This window comes from Pimephales promelas, chromosome 11 (assembly GCF_988280905.1).
Source record: "Pimephales promelas chromosome 11, fPimPro1.hap1.1, whole genome shotgun sequence".
NCBI classification, from domain to species: domain Eukaryota; kingdom Metazoa; phylum Chordata; class Actinopteri; order Cypriniformes; family Leuciscidae; genus Pimephales; species Pimephales promelas.
Genome location: NC_142779.1, coordinates 13635919 through 13659329, shown reverse-complemented (window position 1 = coordinate 13659329; position 23411 = coordinate 13635919). Strand labels below are relative to the sequence as shown.

Sequence of the window (23411 nt, the reverse complement as noted above, 5' to 3'; positions counted from 1 at the left end):
ATGAAGTGTTGCTTGATGGGCTTTTCCCCTCTGACAGTGTCACAAGAGGAGTGACAGATCCGTGGGAGAGCTGACCCACCTCCCAGAGGAAGTGCTGGGAGCCAGGGGTGGCCCATTCAGTGCCCAAAGGCCACTCTCTTCTAATGGAACATGATAAGCTTTTCATGAGGCACTGTGCAGTGCTGCTTTTGTGCGCCCATGTCTCCGTGGGCTCGGTGCATCAGTGGCGTCATGGCCTTGCTCTGAGTTCATGGGAACATAAATTGTGTTATTGAGAACCACACCTAGTTAAGGTTACCTTCAATGGCTTTCTTGGCTGGTATGTGTGAAAACAACAACCAGACCTTGTTAATGACAGTCAATCCAGTCAGATAAAATAACTTTGGATTGTTGTTATACTGATTATAGATGGCCAACATTAAGTATTAAGTTAACGTTGTCATGAAATCTGTCTTGCAATTGCATGGTATTGATGAAGTGGACCAAGTCCCTCGCCAGGTTTTTGTTTTTGATTATCTGTTACACTCCATTCAAATTATTTAACCAATCAGTCATACCCTTGATCAGCTTTACCAAACGTGGATGTTTTTCCACTAAGAAACGAACATTGTTATTATGTTTTGATGGATATTATGCAGCTGCTTTGATGCAATCTGTATTGCGAAATGCGCTATATAAATATACTTGACTTGACTCCGAGTCTGATCATAGCATCACAATACGGAAGAAAAGATCTCCCTCAAAAATTCTGCATCAACGCAAATTTTAAGAAAGTTATATACTTTAAAGAAGTCAATAGCTAAGGATGTCTTCATACTCTGCAAGTTTGGTTCGATTAAAGCGAACCCTGATGTGATTGCTCTGTTAGTGCAGTTCATTTGAATGAGTGTGAATACTGCCATCCGAAACCCTGGTGCGCACCAAACAAGCTGACCGCTGAAAGGTGGGTCTCTGTCCGCTTCCAAATGAACTAGTGTGGCTCGAATGATATATGAACACATCACGGACAAAAGACGTGTAAAAAAACGAAAAACAGGAAGATGAGACCCTAAAAAGGGTGATGCATGTGAGTGAGTTGCATGTATGTATGTGAGGTTTATACACTCACCTAAAGGATTATTGGGAACACCATACTAATACTGTTTGACCCCCTTTCGCCTTCAGAACAGCCTTAATTATGCGTGGCATTGATTCAACAAGGTGTTGAAAGCATTCTTTAGAAATGTTGGCCCATATTGATAGGATAGCATCTTGCAGTTGATGGAGATTTGTGGGATGCACATCCAGGGCACGAAGCTCCTGTTCCACCACATCCAAAAGATGCTCTATTGGGTTGAGATCTGGTGACTGTGGGCCATTTTAGTGCAGTGTAACATTGTCATTTTAGTACATTGTGATGTTAAATGATTCGAGCTTTGTGACATGGTGCATTATCGTACTGGAAGTAGCCATCAGAAGATGGGTACGTGGTGGCCATAAAGGGATGGAGATGGTCAGAAACAATGCTTAGGTAGGCCGTGGCATTTAAACAATGCCCAATTGGCACTAAGGGGCCTAAAGTGTGCCAGGAAAACATTCCCCACACAATTACACCACCACCACCAGCCAGTGGTGGTAACAAGGCATGATGGATCCATGTTCTCATTCTGTTTACGCCAAATTCTGACAGAAATCGAGACTCATCAGACCAGGCAACATTTTTTCAGTCTTCAACTGTCTAATTTTGGTGCTCTTGCAAAATTGCAGCCTCTTTTTTCCTATTTGTAGTGGAGATGAGTGGTACCCTGTGGGGTCTTCTGCTGTTTTAGCCCATCTGCCTCAAGGTTGAGCGTGTTGTGGCTTCACAAATGCTTTGCTGCATACCTCGGTTGTAGCGAGTGGTTATTTCAGTCAAAGTTGCTCTTCTATCAGCTTGAATCAGTCGGCCCATTCTCTTCAGACCTCTAGCATCATCAAAGCATTTTCGCCCACAGGACTGCCGCATACTGCATGTTTTTCCCTTTTCACACCATTCTTTGTTAACCATGAAATGTCCCAGTAACTGAGCAGATTGTGAAATACTCAGACCGGCCCGTCTGGCACCAAAAACCATGCCACACTCAAAATTACTTAAATCACCTTTTTTTTCCCATTTTGACATTCAGTTTGGATTTCAGGAGATTGTCTTAACCAGGACCACACCCTTAAATGCATTAAAGCAACTGCCATGTGATTGGATGATTAGATACTTGCATTAATGAGAAATTGAACAGGTGTTCCTAATAATCCTTTAGGTGAGTGAATGTTGGCAGATATCGGTCTCAGACATCATTGTATGAAGAGGAGCTTGGTATGTGTGGTTTTCATGCTCGTGTTTGTACTGCAGAGGCCACGGGATGTCATGTCGTTCAGTGATTCAGACTATTTGCATGCTGTTAAAAAGACTGGTTTGGGGAGGATGCTTTTCTCTATAACAATGTCCAGACAGGGTGTACCGGTAGGTTGTTTGTTGCCTTTTTTTTTGTCTTTTGTTTGTTTGTTTTGCGTGTGTGCATGTCTCTACATGCTGAGAGATGCGTGCAGAAGTACAGTACATGCACACTTTCTCAGAAGGCTCACTGCCCTGCGGCACAAGGCTTCAAGTCCCCCATTTCCTGTTTACAGTGTCTGAGGTTTCCTGTTCTCAGTGCATCTCCACTGGGTGATCTTGCGATTGTACTCTGGACAAGGCCTGTGTTAAAAATAATACACCTCTTTTTCATTCTTTCATCAAAAATCTGCTCATTTATGTCAGTTTTGTTTAAAATGTAATTTATTCCTATATTGTTGAAATCAGTTGTGCTGCTGTTTCTGTGGAAACCATAATATTTTTATTCATAATTCTTCAATGAATGAAAGTTTTAAAACAGAATTAATTGGAAATAGAAATCTTTTGTCTCACAATACATTTTTTTTAATTTAAGTAAACTTTTTTTTTTAACTGACCTCAAAAGTGTTTTTACTGACTTCATTGTATCTTGTATCTATCTATGTATCTATTTTTCTGTTGTATCACTGTATCTATTTTTTCTTAAAACAGTGTACATCCCAAAATATAACGTGTACTATAATGTATATTCTGTGTACATGCATAAAGAATTCTTTCTTGTCTTATGTATGTTTTTTTTTCTTTTCCTTTTCTTTAGGTTTGAAGAGATAGTCAAGAAATTCAAGGTTGAATATCACGCTGGAGGTGCCACTCAGAACTCTATAAAAGTCGCACAGGTCGGTCCTTAAAGCTACAGGCAATATTTAATGCATGCAATGCTAGCAACAACAAGGTCATGAATACCCAAGAAATGCATGAACAGATAAAATATATAGCTTGAATGCAATGTTGCTGCTTTGGATTAAAAAAGACTACATGAATGTAATACATTATGCACTGCTCCTTCAGATGGACAGGAACGAATGGGTGTACCTAAAATTAAATATTTTTTGGCTGTAAATAATGCATAAGATCACAACAAACACAAAACATATTTTTAGCTATCTGCAATCTTCTTCGGTAGATTTGGATGTTTATGTCTTTTTTCATTTTTTTTAGCGTTAAATATAAATTCCATGTTTATTTATTGATTTAAATACAATTTGTGTTAATTCATTGATTTATCTTTTATTTTGAATTTATTTTATCAAAAACACTTTAAGCTACATGCGTTCACACTTGCATATTAGAGATTTATGAGAGCTGTTGGTCACTTTGGTTCTGCAGTGACAGTGAGTTCAACTAAGTAAACAGAGGCCTATAATAGAAAATTATGAAACATATTGGTGTAACAATACATTATATCGAGATGTGACTCATCGTTCATGTGAACAATATGATTCATGATATAGAGTTAATTTTATTAAAGGCTCATACGTGGAGTATTTATAAGTATAATTTACCCAAAAATATAAACTGTCATCATGTGACAGTTTATATGATGACATCTTCTTTCAAACCTAGATTTTTGTTGAACTTCCAAACACAAATGAAGATATTTTTTTATGAAACCTGAGATATGTCTGTCCCTCCATTTAAAGTCTGTTCCTCTAAAACTTAAAAGATCCAAAAAATGTCATATAGTCATTGTAAAAAGAACAATCGAATGGTCTAATCCAAATCCAAGTCTTCTGATGAGACACAATGGCTTTATATAATGAACAGATTGACAATGACAGCCATACTGTAGTAGCCTTAACATAGACATTCAAATGCTTGCATGATGGGCGTAAACGAACCGTTCATCAAAAAAGGCTACATTTGAAACGAGTACTGCATGAGACAAAAATGTAACTTTACGGAGTTTCAGTGACATTTACTACATAAAGCTACTGTTATATGATGTGATACGGTAATATATGTGGAACCTGATAATTCTAAAATAAAAATAAAGTAATACATTTTGGCTTAAAATATTGCGATTGTTTGGTAAAACGATTTGTATCAACTCATGACCTGAGTCTATCGTTACACCCCTAGAAACAGATAAATTTAGTCACTTTTGGTGAAGTTTTACCTTGAGCTCTAGTTGATTTCCGGCATGTATGGCTATGCCATAAGTAATGTACCATAAAACCATCAAATTTTTGTGAGAATAGGTAAGATTTGTGCACAATAATTATTTTACTGCTTAACTTTTAAAAACCTGCTGCATGCTGTGTATCTTTATTTTGTTTGTTAAGATTCCATGTTCACTCTAGTTTTGCAGGTTTATATTTGTTACATCAGGCACAGCAAGATTTAATGTTGGATGCATCTTCCTGATTTATAGCCCAACAGAGAAACCGATACCTTCACTTTTTTTTGCTGGCCTAGTTTGCAGCCATTCTTGGGTTAGAGCATTTCCAGAAAGTCTGAATAATGTTTTTCCCTTTTTCAAGCTCGTTCCTATTATTCCCAAGAAACGATGCTTCAAGTCTGAGTAGGATATTTTATTTGTGTGATGTTGTTTATGGGTAACAACAGAAATAATCTGAAGCCCCTGATGGTCCAGTTGGGTGCTGTCACAGCAGAGAATGAGATCTGCTCAAATTTCCTTGTTGCCCTCAGGGCCCAACTAGACTAGAGTTTGAGTCGTTCAGCACATGCCCAGTACCGCTGTGTACTTTTGCAGGTGTCTGCAGACATCAACACTTTTAAGACCTCAGATACAGGAGTTATTTAGATATAGATCATCTAAATAGACGTATGGAATTTTCTGATGATCTCCAGATGATGCACTGCATCCAAATCCACAGATGCATTAGGCTGCAGAGGCTTTCACACGCAATGCATCTATCACCATGAAATACAGACCTCGGTGTGTGATGAGGTAAGACTGTGGATAATCATTTGGGAAACTGCCAGTGCAAGCAAATGTGATTTCATTACTTCAGTGTCTCACTCCTTGTGTTGTCGGGCACATTTGTTATGACCCGAATGCAGCCCGAAAGGACTTACAGAAATGATTCTTCATTTAAGGCTTTCTTGTTCTGCTGTGTTCCAACATTTATTTTGCTTAACAGGATTTGCTGTAAACGTCCTTGTGAGGATGTCTGCGTTATCTTCCAGCTCTTCACCTGCAATTGCAGATAACAGAGTCAGGGCGGTTAAAGTTGTGCCCATTTTAAGCAACGGTAGTTACGAAGGCTCCCAGTGATATGTGGGTTGTTAAGCAGCAGTTTGATCAGACAGCTCTTCAAAGCTGGCTCGCTTAAGAAGGGAAGCTTGATGTGGAACCAGGCCTCTGAGATTAACACATGGCAGCACCTGGAACGCCAGGAGCAATGCAACCTGTGTCGATGTCGCTGAAAACGAGAGCTTTCAAATGCAATGACATGGGTTGCCTTGTGTGCGTACATCAAAGCACCCATGTGCAGATGAGGTGCTCCAATCGAAGGCTGTTCTCAGCCTCAGGCACTGCTTGGCAGACGTGGGAGGGAGCATGTTCCGCTCCCAATACCTGACCAAGGTAGGTAGACCATTTACACAGGAGCAACCAGTCATTGGAGAGGCAGAGCTATCTTGTTCCCTCTGCATCACCTTTTCTCTCTTCTCCCCTGCTTTTCCTGAGACCATGAAATCGAACCGATCACCATTTCTTTGCCTACTTATCTTTTATCCTTTCTCATCCTTTCAGTTGTACAATACACAGCAAAAACACATTCCACAAAGCATCTTTCAGTGCTCAGTCACTCATAGTTGACCTATAAATGAAAAGTCTGTCATCATCACTTACTTGCCTTCATGTAGAAAGTTGGAACACTGGCATTGTCAGGCTTGAAAATGGCAAAAAAAAAAAAAAAAATTCTGCTGTATGTTCATTGAAAATCAAAACCGGCCTACAGTAGATCTCCTTCACAACAGTTTATGAGACACTCGTCTCGAGTAGAGGCGTCCGATTCGTTTTTGTTTTTTCTACAGTTACGAGTAATTTAATCTTTCAATCTCAAAACCAGAATATCCATTTTAAAGGAGTAGTTCACCCAAAATGTTTTATTTTGTTCATTACTTACTCACCCTCAAGTTGTTCTAAACCTGTATGAATAATGAATATATAAAGAATATAAAAGAATGCTGGTAACCAGACAGTTGACCGTACCCATTTTAGGAAAATAAATACTATGGATGTCATTGGGTGCCGTCAACTGTCTGGCTACTCGCATTCCTTAAAATGTTTTCTTTTGTTTTCAACAGAAGAATGAAACTCATACAGGTTTGGAACAACGTGAGGGTGAGTAAATGATGACACAATTTTCATTTTTGGGTGAACTATCCCTTTAAAGGGTTAGTTCACCCAAAAATGAAAATTAAGTCATTAATTACTCACCCCCATGCTGTACCAACCCCGTAAGACCTTCGTTCGTCTTCGGCACACAAATGAAGATATTTTTGATTAAATTTGAGAGCTGTATAACTACCACATTGGCTCCTAAGGGACTGCCTCTTGACGGCCCAGAAAGTCAATGAAGAAAATGTTTAAATATCCCATGTGACTACCGTGGCTCAACTATATGTTTATCAAGCGACGCGAATACTTTTTGTGCGAAAAAACAAACAAAAATAACGAGTTTATTCGACTATTTCTTTTCTTCCTTGTAGGCCAGAAACGAGATTTCCTTAGATTTCCACAACGCATGCGCGAGAATTGCGATCTGAAGTAGTGTAAGCAGTTGGCAATTCTCGCGCATGTGTCGTGGAAATCTGAGGAAATCTCGTTTCTGGCCTACAAAGAAGAAAAGAAATAGTCGAATAAACTCGCTATTTTTGTTTGTTTTTTCGCACAAAAAGTATTCGCGTCGCTTGATAAACATATAGTTGAGCCACGGTAGTCACATGGGATATTTAAACATTTTCTTCATTGACTTTCTGGGCCGTCAAGAGGCAGTCCCTTAGGAGCCAATGTGGTAGTTATACAGCTCTCAAATTTAATCAAAAATATCTTCATTTGTGTTCCGAAGACGAACGAAGGTCTTACGGGGTTGGTACAGCATGGGGGTGAGTAATTAATGACTTAATTTTCATTTTTGGGTGAACTAACCCTTTAAGTCAATGATCACAATGGTTAATGTTGATGATGAATCTACTAGTTATTAGTGATTTACAACAAGTACCTTTCAACTGTTTGTCACACAGAGCTATCAAATGGCTTTGGAAAATATAGGAATGAAACTTGAAATTATATTTTTATGATGCTTTTACATCCTATTTGAAAACTTATTGCAACTGTATGGAAAAGAGCAACAAGCACATTCTTCAATTTCTCTGTTTGTTTTGCACGGAAGAAAGTCATATGTGTTTGGAACAGCATAAGGGGGAATAAATTATGACAGAATATTTATTTTGTGTGAACTATCCCTTTAAGGCACTGTTACCACATACATTCCTCATCCTTCTATAAAGCCTAGGACGTCAATATAAATCTATTAATGGTTCAGCTTTAAGCCTCCCCGGATGGTTCTTTTGATGTGTCTGAATTGGTAAATTTGTGCAGGAGACATATAGTCTTAGTCTGACAGGCACCATTCTGCCCCACAGGATTTTCACAGATGAAGACTCTCACCTGCAGAAAGTAACGATCTTCCATTCTCTTTATATAGCACTGCAAAGAGAACGAACCAGCACTGCTCTACAGCCACAGACATCAAAGCCGGGGCAGAGAATCACACTCTGCTCCACTGTATATACAATGTTCCCCAAGCATTCTTCTGCACTGTGATCCAAGACTCGGCTCCATTACATGTGCACCCCTGGTGTGGCCCCTTGAGCAACGAAGAGTTTGAGAGGGGAAGAGGCTGACACTTACCAACAGAGAGAGCAGTTGTTAGGTGCTACCTCCATAGGGAGGTTAAATTACTCCTCTAGTGCTCAGTAGGCCTACAGCTTTGAACAGTTGCCACTTTTAAGCACATACTGTTGCAGGAAGATATCGAAAAGAGGCTGATTGTCTAAAGCTTGATGGGTTTTTTTCCAGAGCTAATTCTAAAATCTTAAGAGTAATGTTGTTGGTGTTTAAGCCCAAAGAAAAATGACTTTCTTTATCCTGAACACAAAAGAACATTCTATGATATATACAATATATATATATACACAATGGAAGTCAATGGTCACCAAAACTAACATTCTTCAAAATGTCTCCTGTTGGGTTCCATAGAAGAAAATCATACAGGTTTGGAATTACATGTGAGTAAATGAAGACAGAATTAAAATTTTTGTGTGGACAAAAGCAAGAGGATATCTTTGCTTCTGCAACCCCCCCAACTTCTGTTCTTTTTTCCATTTGTCGCTGGCCCATGATGCCTTCACAGACTCTTTTTTTTCAAAGTGGTGAGGGGGCCCAACCTTGGACTCAAACTGGACTCTTTTATTGGAAACACATGTGCACTCTGTAGTTGGAACTCCTCTGTGAAGAAAATCACTTAGCTCTCTTCAGCACACAAAGGCCTTTCCCAGTTCATATTTTTTTGCATGGAAACTTAAATTGGGGGAAAGCTGGTGCCTAGAACCAGACATCAGACTAGAAGACGAAACGTTCCATGACCTCATGTTTGACTTGACTTACTACTTTGCTTTCCTTTGAAAAAAGCCTCTCGTGTCCATCTGACCTTTCTCGATAAAGAGTTAATATATTTTTTGTCTTTCATGGAAGAGCTAGTCTCAGTGGAAAGGGGAGGAAAATGGCAAATGTTACACGTGTATCAAACTTGGCAGGGGGAAACATTTGGACGAAAGGAAATTTCAGTTAAAAAGAAAGGAAAGTTTGAAAGCTCTGAAGGCTCATGAGATTAACAAGACACATACCAGGGAACACTAAACTCTGGACGCAACATCTGTGTCCGATATTTGAAATAGAGAGAATGGAAGTAGGATGTCTCAATACAGTACCTCACTCTATGCGATTGAGGATTTGGATATGTGTGAGTGTGAAATCCTCTTTTTTTGTTCTGGATCTCTGCAGAGGGAATGTTTAATATACTTTGTGGACAGAGAGGTTGTCTGAATAATGTTTGCTAAATACCTGTGGGTTTTGAAGATGATGTGCAGTGAGAAGCCAAAAACAGTCCCATCATTAAACTGAACAGAAGTTTAATTGAATGTTAACATCCAAGAGTGCCAAGAACAGTGTATTTCCTTCCTGAGTTGATGAAGGGTCACAGCCAATTAGGCGCCCTGAAAAAGAAAAGACTAACAGACTCACCTTTGCGTTGCTGGAGAGCAGCAGACTGGCATCCATTTCCGTAATGTGCAGGAAGCGCTGCATTTCTCGTAAGGCCAGAGCAGTTAGAGGTTACACCCAAATGCTGACGGTGAGCTTTTGCCGGATTCGTGTTAAATCACACCTTTCCTTCCACCCAAATGTTGTTTATTGCAAATGTGAAGGGGTGGAAACTCTAGAGTGTGCCGTTGTTGACTGCCCTTGTCTGTGGCTGGAGCACATGTGCTGTGTCTTTGCTAATATTTCATCATTTGTGCCTCATAGGGAGTTTTAGAGCAGAGTAGATCATAACAGCTCTAATCTTTGGTTTGATCAGTCCACTGGCCTCCCAGCAGGGGCTCCCAATTCTCTTCAGGCACTCTCGTTTATCAGAGTGCTCTTGTCTTATCTCAAGACCTCATAATCTAAAAGGGTAGCGATAGACTGTTTCCCACACTGTTCTCTATCATGGGCTTTATTTATGTGACCTATAAATCCATTCAGCATGGTTTCACTTAAGAAAAAAAAAAGATACACCTTGTCTTACGCTCACTACAAGCGATACACACGCATGCCAAGGGTCATAAAGGTCAGCTAGTCAATTAAGTGTCATGCTAGCTAGGTTATCTAGTTTTTTTTCTCTTTTATTTGTGTGCCTGTATAACACATTCACCTTTGTTCAGAAACTCGTTATTCAATTTCTGTTCATCAAATAGCTGTAAAATCAGTACAATTTAAAAATATTAATATTTATCACCTAATAGATTAGTAAATAAATTACACCAAAAATCATCATATTAGAATGTTTTCTGAAGGGTCATGTGAGACAGACTACTTTCCCAAATAAACAACCAAAATAAATCAGGTTTTGCTTCAGTGTGCCAATGGTGGCGCGTGTGCCCTCTGATTTAGTGGTTTAGAATGACTCTTGTCATGACCTTGGAATTTGACCCTGGATAGCATTGTGACGGGGTGCCATTTACTGCCACTGGTTCCGCATTCTCTGCACTGTGAAATTGTATGACATTTATGTTACACGATATAGCATGGTGTTGTTACAAAGGCAGCAGAGATGAGTCAAGCCTGGGGACATTGTGGAAAGGTCAAAGTGAGTGGCACATGCATAGACGCCACGTGTATTTATAGATGCAGGCGTTCAGATGTGACAAATGGTGATGAACACAGAACTCTTAGATCCTTCCAGCACTTAGTGTTACGTGACATAGTGAAGGTGACGCTTCCCCCGCATTATGAATAATGATTAACTGCAGGCAACCGCCAAGAAGGGCTTGGTGGGGAGAGATATAAATAGACTCTGTCTTTTGTTCATTCGCTTGCTATCACATTAAAGTAGGGGCTCAGACTGTAGGAGGAAGCAATGAGGCATGTGGGATATGGCAGAAAAAAGACCTTTTCTCAGTGTTACTAACAAAGCCATACTGTGCGTGAGCATTTGCATGTACACACACACACCCACAGAAGCACGTTCTGAATACGGTTGACCTTTCGTAAGCACATGGCCTTGGAATTAATGAAAAACATACGTTTAGTTTGTGTGTGAGAAACGGCATTGAGCAGCTGCCTTGCTAATGCTTTGCAGAGCGATGGATATTGTTAATCAATTTTTATAATCTAAAGTTATATGAAGATCTCACTTAGCACTAAATGGGCTATTAGGATGCAGCTGAGGCTTGTGCTTTGTAGTTTACTGTAGCGTCCTGCCATGTTGGCAAAAAAATGAAACATGAAAATGTTGGAGTTATGCGATAGACCACATTTTTCCAGTAATGCTCAGAACTTCAAAACCTTTTTCCCCCCTTTTTAATTATTTTTTAAATAATTTAGCTTTGTATCCTTTAAAAATCAAATAATTGTGTATCATCCCTCCCCCATAAATCCCACTTTTTGTTAAAGGTGCCATCTTGCACGTAAAATCAAATCATATTCCATATTCCAGAACAGATGGGGGCAGTATACCTCCAGAAAGTGAGTTGTGCCGCGGCCGCGCGCACTCTCACGTCTTCAAACAACACAAGCGAGCGTTGTTTTGCTCTCTCTTTCCCGCGCATATTATTCAAATCATTTGACACGATAGAAAAAGGTTGGAAGACCGCAGTTTTACATGGAGCATTTGGAGATTTTTAGAGATCAGAGACTCAATGAACAACATTTCAACACTAAATGATGAAGACCTGTCTCAAAAACTAGCTGGTGCATTTCGACGATATGGGAAAATAAAACCTTGGGCAATTATTTTAAGTTTACGGTATTCGTTTTGTTCATATTACACTTTTATTGTTTGTTTGAATTAATTTGACAAGACAGCATTCGCTGATGTTGATTAAGCTAGCGCCATTCAGAGCTGCCAAGTCTCACAAATTCACCGTGAGACACACGCAATTGACACTTAGCAAGCAGGTTAGTTAAGCTCTCAGATTCTGTCAATTTTATTACATAATTCAAAAAATAAATACCGTTTTGGCGCTTGTACATGTTACACCACAGATCCCTAGTGCACCAATCATCTCTACTAGCTAATGGAAAAAGAACCTGAACACTGTTGAAAGATACAGTATGCTACAACTTACCAAAATATATTCCTTATGCATAATGTCGACCAATCATTTTTTGAACTCTTCCCTGAACTGAAATGTAGTAGTGGGCTGTATTTCCACACGACTGACATCAGGTTCAAGTACACACACAAGCCGGCGCGACTTACTCGTGTACTGCAGTTTGGCTGGTGGTAATGCTGCCCGCCCGCATACCGCCTCCCATGGCCGAAACTGGTATTACGACACCTGCCGGGCCGGGGCTAGTAAATTAGCATGCTAATTTAGGTTTATATCTCGGCAGCACTATAACTTGTCAGTTTTTTAATGACATCATTGCACTTATTTCTTCACATTCTTTTGATGCGTGTAGCTCATTTTTTGGGATATTTTTACCTCAATTATTACATATGGCACCTTTAAGAACAGCCCAAAATGTATGTCATCGTACACTATAAAAGTCATATTGCTACTTTTCGCATTCTTGACATAGGTACTAGTGACGTGTTTTGTGAGTGACTCGTTCAAGCTGAATATTTTCAATGAATCACTGTACAAAATTGGTCTGAATGATTCATTCATGATTTAAACGAATCCATCTCAATGATCTTGTTGCAACACTTAGCAGCTACCTGGAGAAAAGCAGGGAATAACAACTTAAATTTAGGCTTTTACCTCAAATAAATCTGTCATTGGAACTTGTATGATTTGGAATGTAATGTAAGAGACGTGTTTGTGTGTGTGTAAATCACTATCTTCTTTCATTGTGAGTAAAAAATAATAGCTTTTAAGTATGACCTGATTTCCGATTTGTGTTCCATGTATCATAATACAGGTTTGGAACAATATGAAGGCGAGTCACCAATGACAGAAATTTTATTTTTGGATGAACAGTCACATAAAAAAACAAAAAACTCTCCAATTATCACTGGTTAGGAACTGCACTGATAGACTACCGTTGTTAAAGTTGACGTGCCTGGAGCTTAAAAAATACCTTTGTAGTGTTTAAATGACAGATTTATTTGCAAAATCCAATAGGCTTTGATTTAAAACCAGATCCTGTTTTTCTTCAACATGAGCTTCTTGGGAATCAGTCAGTGGATTTAGTCAATGGCTTTACTGGTGGCTTGGTTGTAATTCTCACCGCTCCCTGAATTAAATTGACTGCAGCTTTCTCAGGTCTTAATTAAAGCACTCATTCATTCAGTACTAAAACCGTGCGGTTTCTTGTGTGGTTACACAATCAGCTCCATATCATGTGCTTACATATAAAATCAATGTCTTGACTAAACCACCGATAATATGTGGGATACAGTTCACAAGCTGTGGGCTGTATGGATTTCCATATTGCTTAATTTGCTCTTACAGTGTGTCATAAGCTGGCGGGGGTTTAACAGTGTGGATAGTGCCTCGTAAGTAAGCTTGTTGATTAATGTTATATACTCCAGGGAGACATCAGAAATTCATTTGAGGCACGGAACTCTGAAAAATGTAGATCGAATGAGACGTATAGACATAAACGGTGTGTTTAGGGGTCTGTGAGTGAAATACAAAACTTCTCATTCTCAAACAAACGCACTCGACATCCGTGCACTTTGTGCCCGCTTTTATTTTTGGCTGATTTAGACGTTTGCTAGCTAATTTTTAAAGATTTCTTTGAGGACAAAGCTTACAGAGGGCACAGCCTATCCTGGAGGATGAAGATGCTTTGTAGCCGTCCGCTCAGTATTCATGACACGCCACCTTGCTGAACACTGGGCCCCTGGTCCGTCTCATAACTGGAGTGCTAACAAAGCTGTTCATTTGGCATCATCACCCGCTTCTGATATAGAACAGACAGAGCTCTCGCTTAGTGTTTCTCTCTCAGCAAATCCTATTATCAGCGTTTTGTTTTTCTTTTCTTACTAACTTAGTACTTGGTCCAAGAAATTAGTCACTTCCTTCCAGTTTTTTTGTCTGTAATGGAGCACAACACCAATGTCCTTTTTTTAAATGAAGAAAAATAAAAAAATAAAGTAGTGTTATGTTTTTCCACTAGGCTTAACGTGGCTTTTATTTACAAGCCCATTGGTCCAATAACTGTGTTTTTGGAACTTGGTTCTGATCAACTGGTAAGTAAAAGCATCACATCAGAGATTCCAGATCCATCCAAAAGCCCCTTAAGTCATGCGAAAGATCTCGGGCAGTAGTGCAAAGGCTAGCTGGACTACATGAAATGATGCTTTGGCCTTTTTTAAGCTTCTGTTCATTCCCCACCAGCCCCTGATTCACTCTCCTGTTTATATTTGCTCTGCTGGAGTCTTAATGCAGTCCCGAGGAAACCTCCAGATAGAAATCGATGACAGATGTAACCAGAAGAAAGAACAGCAATTACATGGAAAGTCATATTTTTGGGTCGTCATCCTCTTTTCCCCAGTTGTCTTCTGACTTATTGTAATGTTTCATAGTCTGCAGTAAAGATGTTTTCTCCAGGGAGGCAAGGGAGGAAGAGAAAATAATCATCTCTTGCCTCTTAAGATTGTTGCATCTTGAAGTGGCAACAGGCAATCTGCACAAATGGGTTTGAAATGGACCACTATTAACAACCCAGGGGATAATACTCACTAACTTGGACATCACTTTCAGTCATGTTTGATTTTGAATTGATGACATTTGTTGAAATGATGAGTAATCTGTGAGTGATTCATGTTGACACCTGTGGCGTTTTATCACTGATACAGGGTTAGTATGGTCATAGAAAACCTGGAAATATCAGGGAATTTTAGTATTATGGTTTCCAGGCCTGAAAATGAAAAAAAAAGTAAAATCTTAAGTTACTGAAATCTCTGTTGAATATAAATTGTTCTAGTTACGCTCAGCTCAAAGATGTTTAGTTAATGAGAAATTGCACTTTTTGAGTGTAATTACTATGCATTTAAAATAATTAAAAGAAAATCTTATCTACTTATTGCGAACTGTTGGAAAAGTAAAGTCTCAAGCTCTTTGTCATTCTTGTGTACTTCTCAAGGTTGTTGCGTTAATTAAAATGCATAGTTATAGAGGGAAAAAATTCATCCATTTGTGCAGATGCCCAGTATTTTATATAAAATTAAATTATATTAAAGTATTGACTGTATTTTTATGCGTGTGTGTATGTATACATTTAATTTATACCATGGTCTGTCTAAATAATCAATTTTAGGTGGGCTATAAAACTGTTTAACACGCAGGTAGTTCTATTGAAACACACAGAGATCGAGATTGTGCTGTGCACACACAGAAACATTCAGCTGCACAGAAACACTGGAGATGAACCTATTTACCGTCCAGGTACCGGAAGTCCGTCTTCCGAGCCAGTCTGTTTTGTTGCCAGCGGCACAGGCAATAATGACGGCTGGGCATTCTCGCTCTCTTCTCTCAAACTGCGAAGTGTAGTAAATGTAGTGTGTGTGTGTGTGTGTATATATATATATATATAAATGTAAATAAATTATATAACTAATTCATTTAAATAAATGCGCACTATTTTATTTCAGAGTCTGCTTCAAAGCGGGCAGTAATCAATTAATAGAGCCGTAACTGATGAAAATAACTGTCGAAATAACTGTCTCAAATTGCTCTACAAACATCAATAAATGTTTTAAATTTTCAATGCTGGCAAATGACCATGGTACAAGCGTGGTAATCCACGGCTAGCTGTGCATTAAACTATTTGAATGCACTCCGAGAAGGCAACCACTCAGGTGCATCTTTGCCTTCATGTTGTGCATTAAAATGAGTTTTACTTGTATTTTGTTTATAATAGGCTACTTATATTTCATATTGATTATATTTAACTATTATAATAGAAGTATAATACATTGATTATACTGTATTATATTCTTTTAGCACGCCACGTAACCAGTTTAGGCACCGCTTGCTATTATAGATTTTAATTGTTTTTTTAGAAGCAATGCAAAATTGTTTAAAAATGCTTCAAGAGACGTTGTGACAATTAAGATGGAAAGTGAGATTTTGAAATGTAAGAACTCCCAAACACCAACACATACTGACAACTGCTGAAGCAGGGCAGAGAAATACAGGTTATATAAATTTTAGATGACTAAACACATCCTTGTATCTGGTAGTGTCAATACTAGTCATTTCTTGATCCATTTCACTTCCCAAAACGACAGTATTGGAGGAGTATATAGAGAAGATGGAGACTCTAAGTGTTGAGTGACTGTGAAAAATGAATGGGGGGAAATGACAGGAGCCTGGTGACACACAGCAGGTTACAGACAAGATACTAACATTCTGCTTCTTACCATTGCATGCTCGCTCAAGCTCCCTGCAGAGCTGCAGCCTGCCTTACTGTGTTGGGCTTTTTGGATGGTAGAGCTCATAGGATGCCACTAAACTAGAAAAGTCTGCCAAATGGTGTGGAATCTGAATCTTTCCACTCTCCTTCCAGCCAGAACATTTTGTTTTTCTGTTCTGAAGTTGTGTTCTGAAAAATGCCCTTTTTGTTCTTTCACAGTCATGTCAGGAATATTTGTGTCATTGTGAATTTTTTTTCATATCCTAAATGCATGGCTTTCTTCATTTTGAGAGCTTAACTCAAGTTTTATGGAAGTTTTTGCATTTTCATAGTTCCTAGATCACTTTCTGCCATGTCAGGTCATGGTTGAAATGTCAAACCAACCTTTAGTGGCATTAAAGTTGTCACATTCAAAAGGTTCAAAGAGAAGGTCTGACTCACAAAAACAACTTGGCTTGTGACGATTAATGGACTTAATCTTATTGTCTATAAATTTGGATGTTCGTTGAGTTGTTCTGTCGTGATTCATTCTTGGGTATTAAAGCACAGTGATGGATGAGGTTAAGTAAAGCCGTGTGTCACACAATATTATTGTGAACTGAACAATCGAAACGCAATCCTGTATCTTGTTTCTAGATATGATTATAAAGCAAGTTCTTTTTGGATGTTTATTTTAACATTGGACCGTCGAGTAGCAAATGAAGGAAAGTCTTTGCTCAGAAGTTCATCAAAGAGGCCCCCGTTTTTCCTAAGATGACAGGAGAATGTGCCTCCCCACCAAAAAGACAGAATGAATTTGGCCTGTCCAGAAATGAGCTGTTCTTACAGCAAAATTAGAAGCAGGCAGGTTCCAAGAGCAAAGCTGGCAAGAGTCACGATGTCTCCATGTTATTGAGAGGACCACCAGGGATGGATTTTTCAGTCTGTTTTTAATCGGCGTAATATTCTCTGTAAAAGAACTGGCTGGAGGCTGCAATTTACTGCTGCATTGTTACAGATCAGTTTCTGCTTGTCATTAAGTGTGCCCAAACAAATCGCAAATCTGTATAGTTTTTCCTCTTGATTTTTATTTATTTATTTATTTATTTTTTTTTTGTTCTCATCATTAGTGACATTACTCTGTCTGTTTTTTTATATAGCAATGTCTGACCTTGCTTGAGATGACTCAAAAGAATGTTTAGATTGTGTGAGTCACTGTCTCCCTGTCTAGATAGCTAGATAGATGAATCTATTTGCAATTATTTATTTTGTTTATAATGATCTATTTTATAAAAAAAAATCCTGCTGAAAAATCTCCCTTTCCCCCTCTCTCTCTCATTTTAAATATGTATATATATATGTCTTTGTGTGTGTGTGTGTGTGTGTATATATATATATATATATATATATATGTGTGTGTGTGTGTGTGTGTGTATGTGTGTGTATATATATATGTATGTGTGTGTGTGTATGTGTATATATATATATATACACTCACCGGCCACTTTATTAGGTACACCTGTCCAACTGCTCGTTAACACTTAATTTCTAAGCAGCCAATCACATAGCGGCAACTCAGTGCATTTAGGCATGTAGACATGGTCAAGACAATCTCCTGTAGTTCAAACCGAGCATCAGTATGGGGAAGAAAGGTGATTTGAGTGACTTTGAACGTGGCATGATTGTTGGTGCCAGAAGGGCTGGTCTGAGTATTTCAGAAACTGCTAATCTACTGGGATTTTCACGCACAACCATCTCTAGGGTTTACAGAGAATGGTCCGAAAAAGAAAAAACATCCAGTGAGCGGCAGTTCTGTGGGCGGAAATGCCTTGTTGATGCCAGAGGTCAGAGGAGAATGGCCAGACTGGTTCGAGCTGATAGAAGGGCAACAGTGACTCAAATAACCACCCGTTACAACCAAGGTGGGCAGAAGAGCATCTCTGAACGCACAGTACGTCGAACTTTGAGGCAGATGGGCTACAGCAGCAGAAGACCACACCGGGTGCCACTCCTTTCAGCTAAGAACAGGAAACTGAGGCTACAATTTGCACAAGCTCATCGAAATTGGACAATAGAAGATTGGAAAAACGTTGCCTGGTCTGATGAGTCTCAATTTCTGCTGCGACATTCGGATGGTAGGGTCAGAATTTGGCGTCTACAACATGAAAGCATAGATCCATCCTGCCTTGTATCAACGGTTCAGGCTGGTGGTGGTGGTGTCATGGTGTGGGGAATATTTTCTTGGCACTCTTTGGGCCCCTTGGTACCAATTGAGCATCGTTGCAACGCCACAGCCTACCTGAGTATTGTTGCTGACCATGTCCATCCCTTTATGACCACAATGTACCCAACTTCTGATGGCTACTTTCAGCAGGATAATGCGCCATGTCATAAAGCTGGAATCATCTCAGACTGGTTTCTTGAACATGACAATGAGTTCGCTGTACTCAAATGGCCTCCAGTCACCAGATCTCAATCCAATAGAGCATCTTTGGGATGTGGTGGAACGGGAGATTCGCATCATGGATGTGCAGCCGACAAATCTGCGGCAACTGTGTGATGCCATCATGTCAATATGGACCAAACTCCCTGAGGAATGCTTCCAGCACCTTGTTGAATCTATGCCACGAAGAATTGAGGCAGTTCTGAAGGCAAAAGGGGGTCCAACCCGTTACTAGCATGGGGTACCTAATAAAGTGGCCGGTGAGTGTATATATACTGTATATTTATGTGTGTGTGTGTGTGTGTGTGTGTGTATATATATATATATAACACTAGTCATGAATGAATGAATAATTCATTGAATTTATTTTCTTTCAATTCATTTATTACTCTTGCAAATTCATTGTGCCTTTTGAATATTTAAAACGGTCTACGCTTTGTCTTTGCATTGTTTATACTGCTGTTGCTCTGGCCTTTAAAACTTAATAATGTATATTTTCCTTTAAATATACAGTATATTCTTTCTTTTGATCTTTAAAGTCTTATTTAGAAATAGCTTGCATATATTTTCTTGTTCCAGTCCTTGTTGATGTCGATAACGTTTCACTTCCTTTTTTCCATTGATAGCCATTGCGTATCTGAGACCATTGAGTATGTGGAACTTGACTTTATTTCTTATTGTTGAACAGGGCTCTATCTTTTACAAAGTGGCACCAATGGCTGACTATCTATCCTTGCTTTGAAGAATGATCTTGAAGCCACAGGAATGTTCAGAAATCTCCATCGACACCAGAATCCCTGAAGTGAAGCACCTCCTGGACGTTTTTTTTTTCGGGATGAGTCGAGAGTGACTGCTTCACAGCATGCTTTGTAATGGCTTTGGGCTCCAGCCGCGGCTGTATTTCTTCAGATGAGCATTCAGTGTCTGTTCGGCTGTCACCGTCCGCCTGTCCACTGTCACATGCCTCACATCCCCAAGAATTACTGCACACACCTGTGCACAGAGATTTACAGCTTTGGCAGTCTGCACTCACATCATTTTTTGAAAGTTGGTGTCAAACTCAGATATTGATAAATTTGTTTTTCAGCATTTATAAATATCCAAATTTAGTTATTTTGTAACATTTTATTTGCCTAATATCAGTCTTTCATTTTGTGATAAGTCGCCATATATATTTATACCTATTGTTACCCCCTTAAAAGTGAAAATTGTCGTGTACTCATCCTCATGTCGTTCTAAACCGGTATGACTTTCTCCATATAATGAAAGTGAGTGGGGTCCAAACCACATTGGACCTTTTCCCTTGTCAGTGGTGTAAAATATGTAGTTGGACTGTTTCTGTGTTATGGCTTTGCCATCACACGTTCGTGAGACCGATGATTAGTGCTCTTGTCTATGACCATAAAACAGTACGTTACAGAAATCACTAACCTGTCGATCGCGATCGACAAGTCGATCTTGGAAGCATTTTAAGTCATTCGCGAAGAATTTTCATCAGAGAAAAAAGCCTATTGTGTGTAGTAAATGGTGTCTAGGGGATGCGGAGGAGCGTGCGCTGTTACAATCATGTCATTTTTGCCGTGCGACCCTTTGGGCTCATGCGGACGCGTCGAGTTTAAACAAGGCTTTACGCTTTACCCAGCTCAGCCACAGTAACAGCTCATATTTAGCCAGCTAAACTTTTACTACCCTGTTCGAAAAAATATATAGTTGCATAGTTTCATGTGGTTCTTCTCACTTGCTGTATTATGGGTTTGCTATGTGTGGAGAAATGTGCTGGTTACGTTTGTGAGACAATCAGCTGATTACTATTATTATGTTCTAATATTATTAAAAGAGCTGTATGTAAGATTGTGGCCAAAACTGGTATTGCAATCACTTTCAAATTACTGTAGAGCAGTGTATCCCCAACCCCCGTAGCCACCGTAGCTTCTTCGAAAGGGAGGGGTGAGCAGTGGGCTTACCCTGTAGTGCCACTCGCAACCGAACCACTAGATGTCGCTAAAAAATACACACTGCACCTTTAAGCCTGGTTATGAGTTATATATTGGAGATTGTGAGTCACATTTCATCCCAGAAATAATATGATCTCCATATGACATTTAAAAAGTTTATTTTTCCAACCTGACTGCTTGCAGCAGCAAACAAGATGGATGCCAAACTCTTCAGCCTCCTTCAGAGCATAAACTGTCAAGATAATTGCAAGTTTTATAGAAATGTTTCTCCTGCATGCCATTAACCTGTGAAGTGATCCGTGCAGCCATTGTTTTGATTGGTATCATCCAAGGCAATAAAGGCTAAGTTTCCACTGCCAATTAGATGTTTAAAATCCCACTGTTAGCTTTTTTTTATTTTTTAAATCTATAATCACCAGCTTGTCTGTCTAGGCCGGTTTATAGTATAGTGGTGCTGTTAAATTCATGCCTAGTTAGCTTGCACTAATAAACACAGCTAACGTCATGCTGATTTACCTGTCGGCTGGTACGTCTCGCTCACAACGCTGACTCATTAACATACCATTTGTATTAAGAGTAATTTGTGAATGATGCTTGGTGTTTTACTCTTCTCTAATGGTTATGGAAAGAATTTGATTTGATTAATTACTTATTAAAGTTCAAGTTTAGGTTCAGAAACCCTTCAGTTGGTGTCACTCATTGACTGGCATTGAAACCGATACCAAACTTTCCAAAATATGCTAGAATGTTGCAGATTATCTTCTTGTTGGAAATAAGAAAAAACGGTCAGACAAATTAATTGCTCTCTCCTTAGCCATTTGCTCGATTTGTAGATGTTGGCATCCCAGCGTACAGTGTAGCGTGGACGTGCGTACCCAGGGAGTTTACAGTACAGAGGAGGAGTTGTCTTACATGCTGCTTCTGGCTTCCCATAGAGACAGCCCTCCACAATCAAACCTAATTAAAGTGAAGGCAGTACACTTTACAGCGCTCTCCATAATTCATAAAAATCGGCGTGCCGCTCGGGGAGAGCCTGCCATGCTTTCTGGGATATTTGACGACCTGTGTTTGTCTAAGTGACAGGAGGAGGGAGAGAAGGGGGGCCAGAAATTAGACTGGAATTAGCATTGCAATAGCTGTAGTTGTGTGCGAACACAGGAGCCTCTCCTGGATGCTCTTGAAAAGAAAAGGAAGGTCATATTTTGATTGGCGGATGAGATTGGTGAGGTGCAGCTGTGCTGAGATCAGTGCCAGAGTATCTCTAGAGACCCACAGGAGGTCTGCTGAGGAAGCAGGTCACCCCATGACAAGCTGCAATTGCAACTATATTTGTCTTTAAAAAGGGAGTGTGTGAGAGAGAGAAATGGTAGCGTGTACCCTGAACAGGTGTTACTGTGTTGTCTCGTTGTTTTGATGTATTGCCTTTGCTGTACAGCGCTACTTCTGTACCTGCTTTGCCTCCCACAAGAGCTCCTGTTTAGTTGCTTGTAAGGGTCTGAGGGTCTCAGTCCAGGCTTGTTGCCTGATTGCCTCTTTTTGGCATGTTATGTGATCAAAGTAGGATAAAATAGGTTTGCGAATGTTTAAGGGCTGCCAAGATTATTCATTTTAATAATATTTTAAATGAGTGATGATTAAGAGAACCCATTTTACTTCTGTAATGTGACACATTTCCAGGTGAAACAAGTGAGAAGGATTTTATCAATCAAGAATTGGTTGGATGGTGAAAATGGACCTTTACAAACCAAATAGCTGTTTGGTTGTTAAGTAACGCTTATCCAATAGCTCGCAAAGTCTGAATGACAGACAAAGTTGTTATCGAGGAACAGAGAATTACATGGAAACACAATAAGGCTACAAACATGCATGTGCGTGTTGGGCATTTTAAAAATGCCTACAGCAATTAAGAACAATTAGTGAGTTGTAATAAAAAAAAATTAATAAAAAAGTGTTACATAAATTTAATTAACTGAAAAAGGAACAAAATACATGTTCATTATAACACTGTGGAGGAAAATAAGGAACAGACAAATATCTAATATACCTCAACTTGTGTGTGTGTGTGTGTGTGTGTGTGTGTGTGTGTGTGTGTGTGTGTATATATATATATATATATATTTTTTTTAAGTGCTCTATAAATGTATTCTACAGTTGTTAATAAAGGATAATATAATGTTTGCACTTACAATTAGGTGACATCTATTTGTTTTATTCACTTCTATATGCCATACTATGTTAAAATGCATTTTTCTGAATCTGTTAAAGATAGAAATAGTATCTGGGACTTTTGTATATATTTGATCAGCATAAAATCTTTTAAGGATATTGGAGGATTTTGTTTGAGACATGCAGACTTAGGCTTGTTAGGCTTTTAATTCCTACTCAGATGTTAAAATTGACGTACTAAACTGTTTTAAGGATATTATTTGTAAGAGCAATCTACTAATCATTTGGGATCTCCCTAGTGATTGTGACAGCTAATTCATCAGGTATTATTCAGTAGGTAGCATGTGTATCTTTTGG

At 39.1% G+C, this 23411-nt stretch overlaps 1 protein-coding gene across 2 annotated transcripts in view; it reads left to right on the top strand.

The window, feature by feature from the left end:
* The window catches only part of adka (adenosine kinase a), a 159319-nt gene that overhangs the window by 29245 nt on the left and 106663 nt on the right, over nt 1-23411 (top strand). For both annotated transcript variants that reach the window (XM_039672133.2, XM_039672135.2), the window contains exon 4: nt 3165-3243. In XM_039672133.2, the coding sequence (XP_039528067.2) occupies nt 3165-3243 (79 nt within the window). The remainder of the gene's footprint in view (nt 1-3164; nt 3244-23411) is intronic.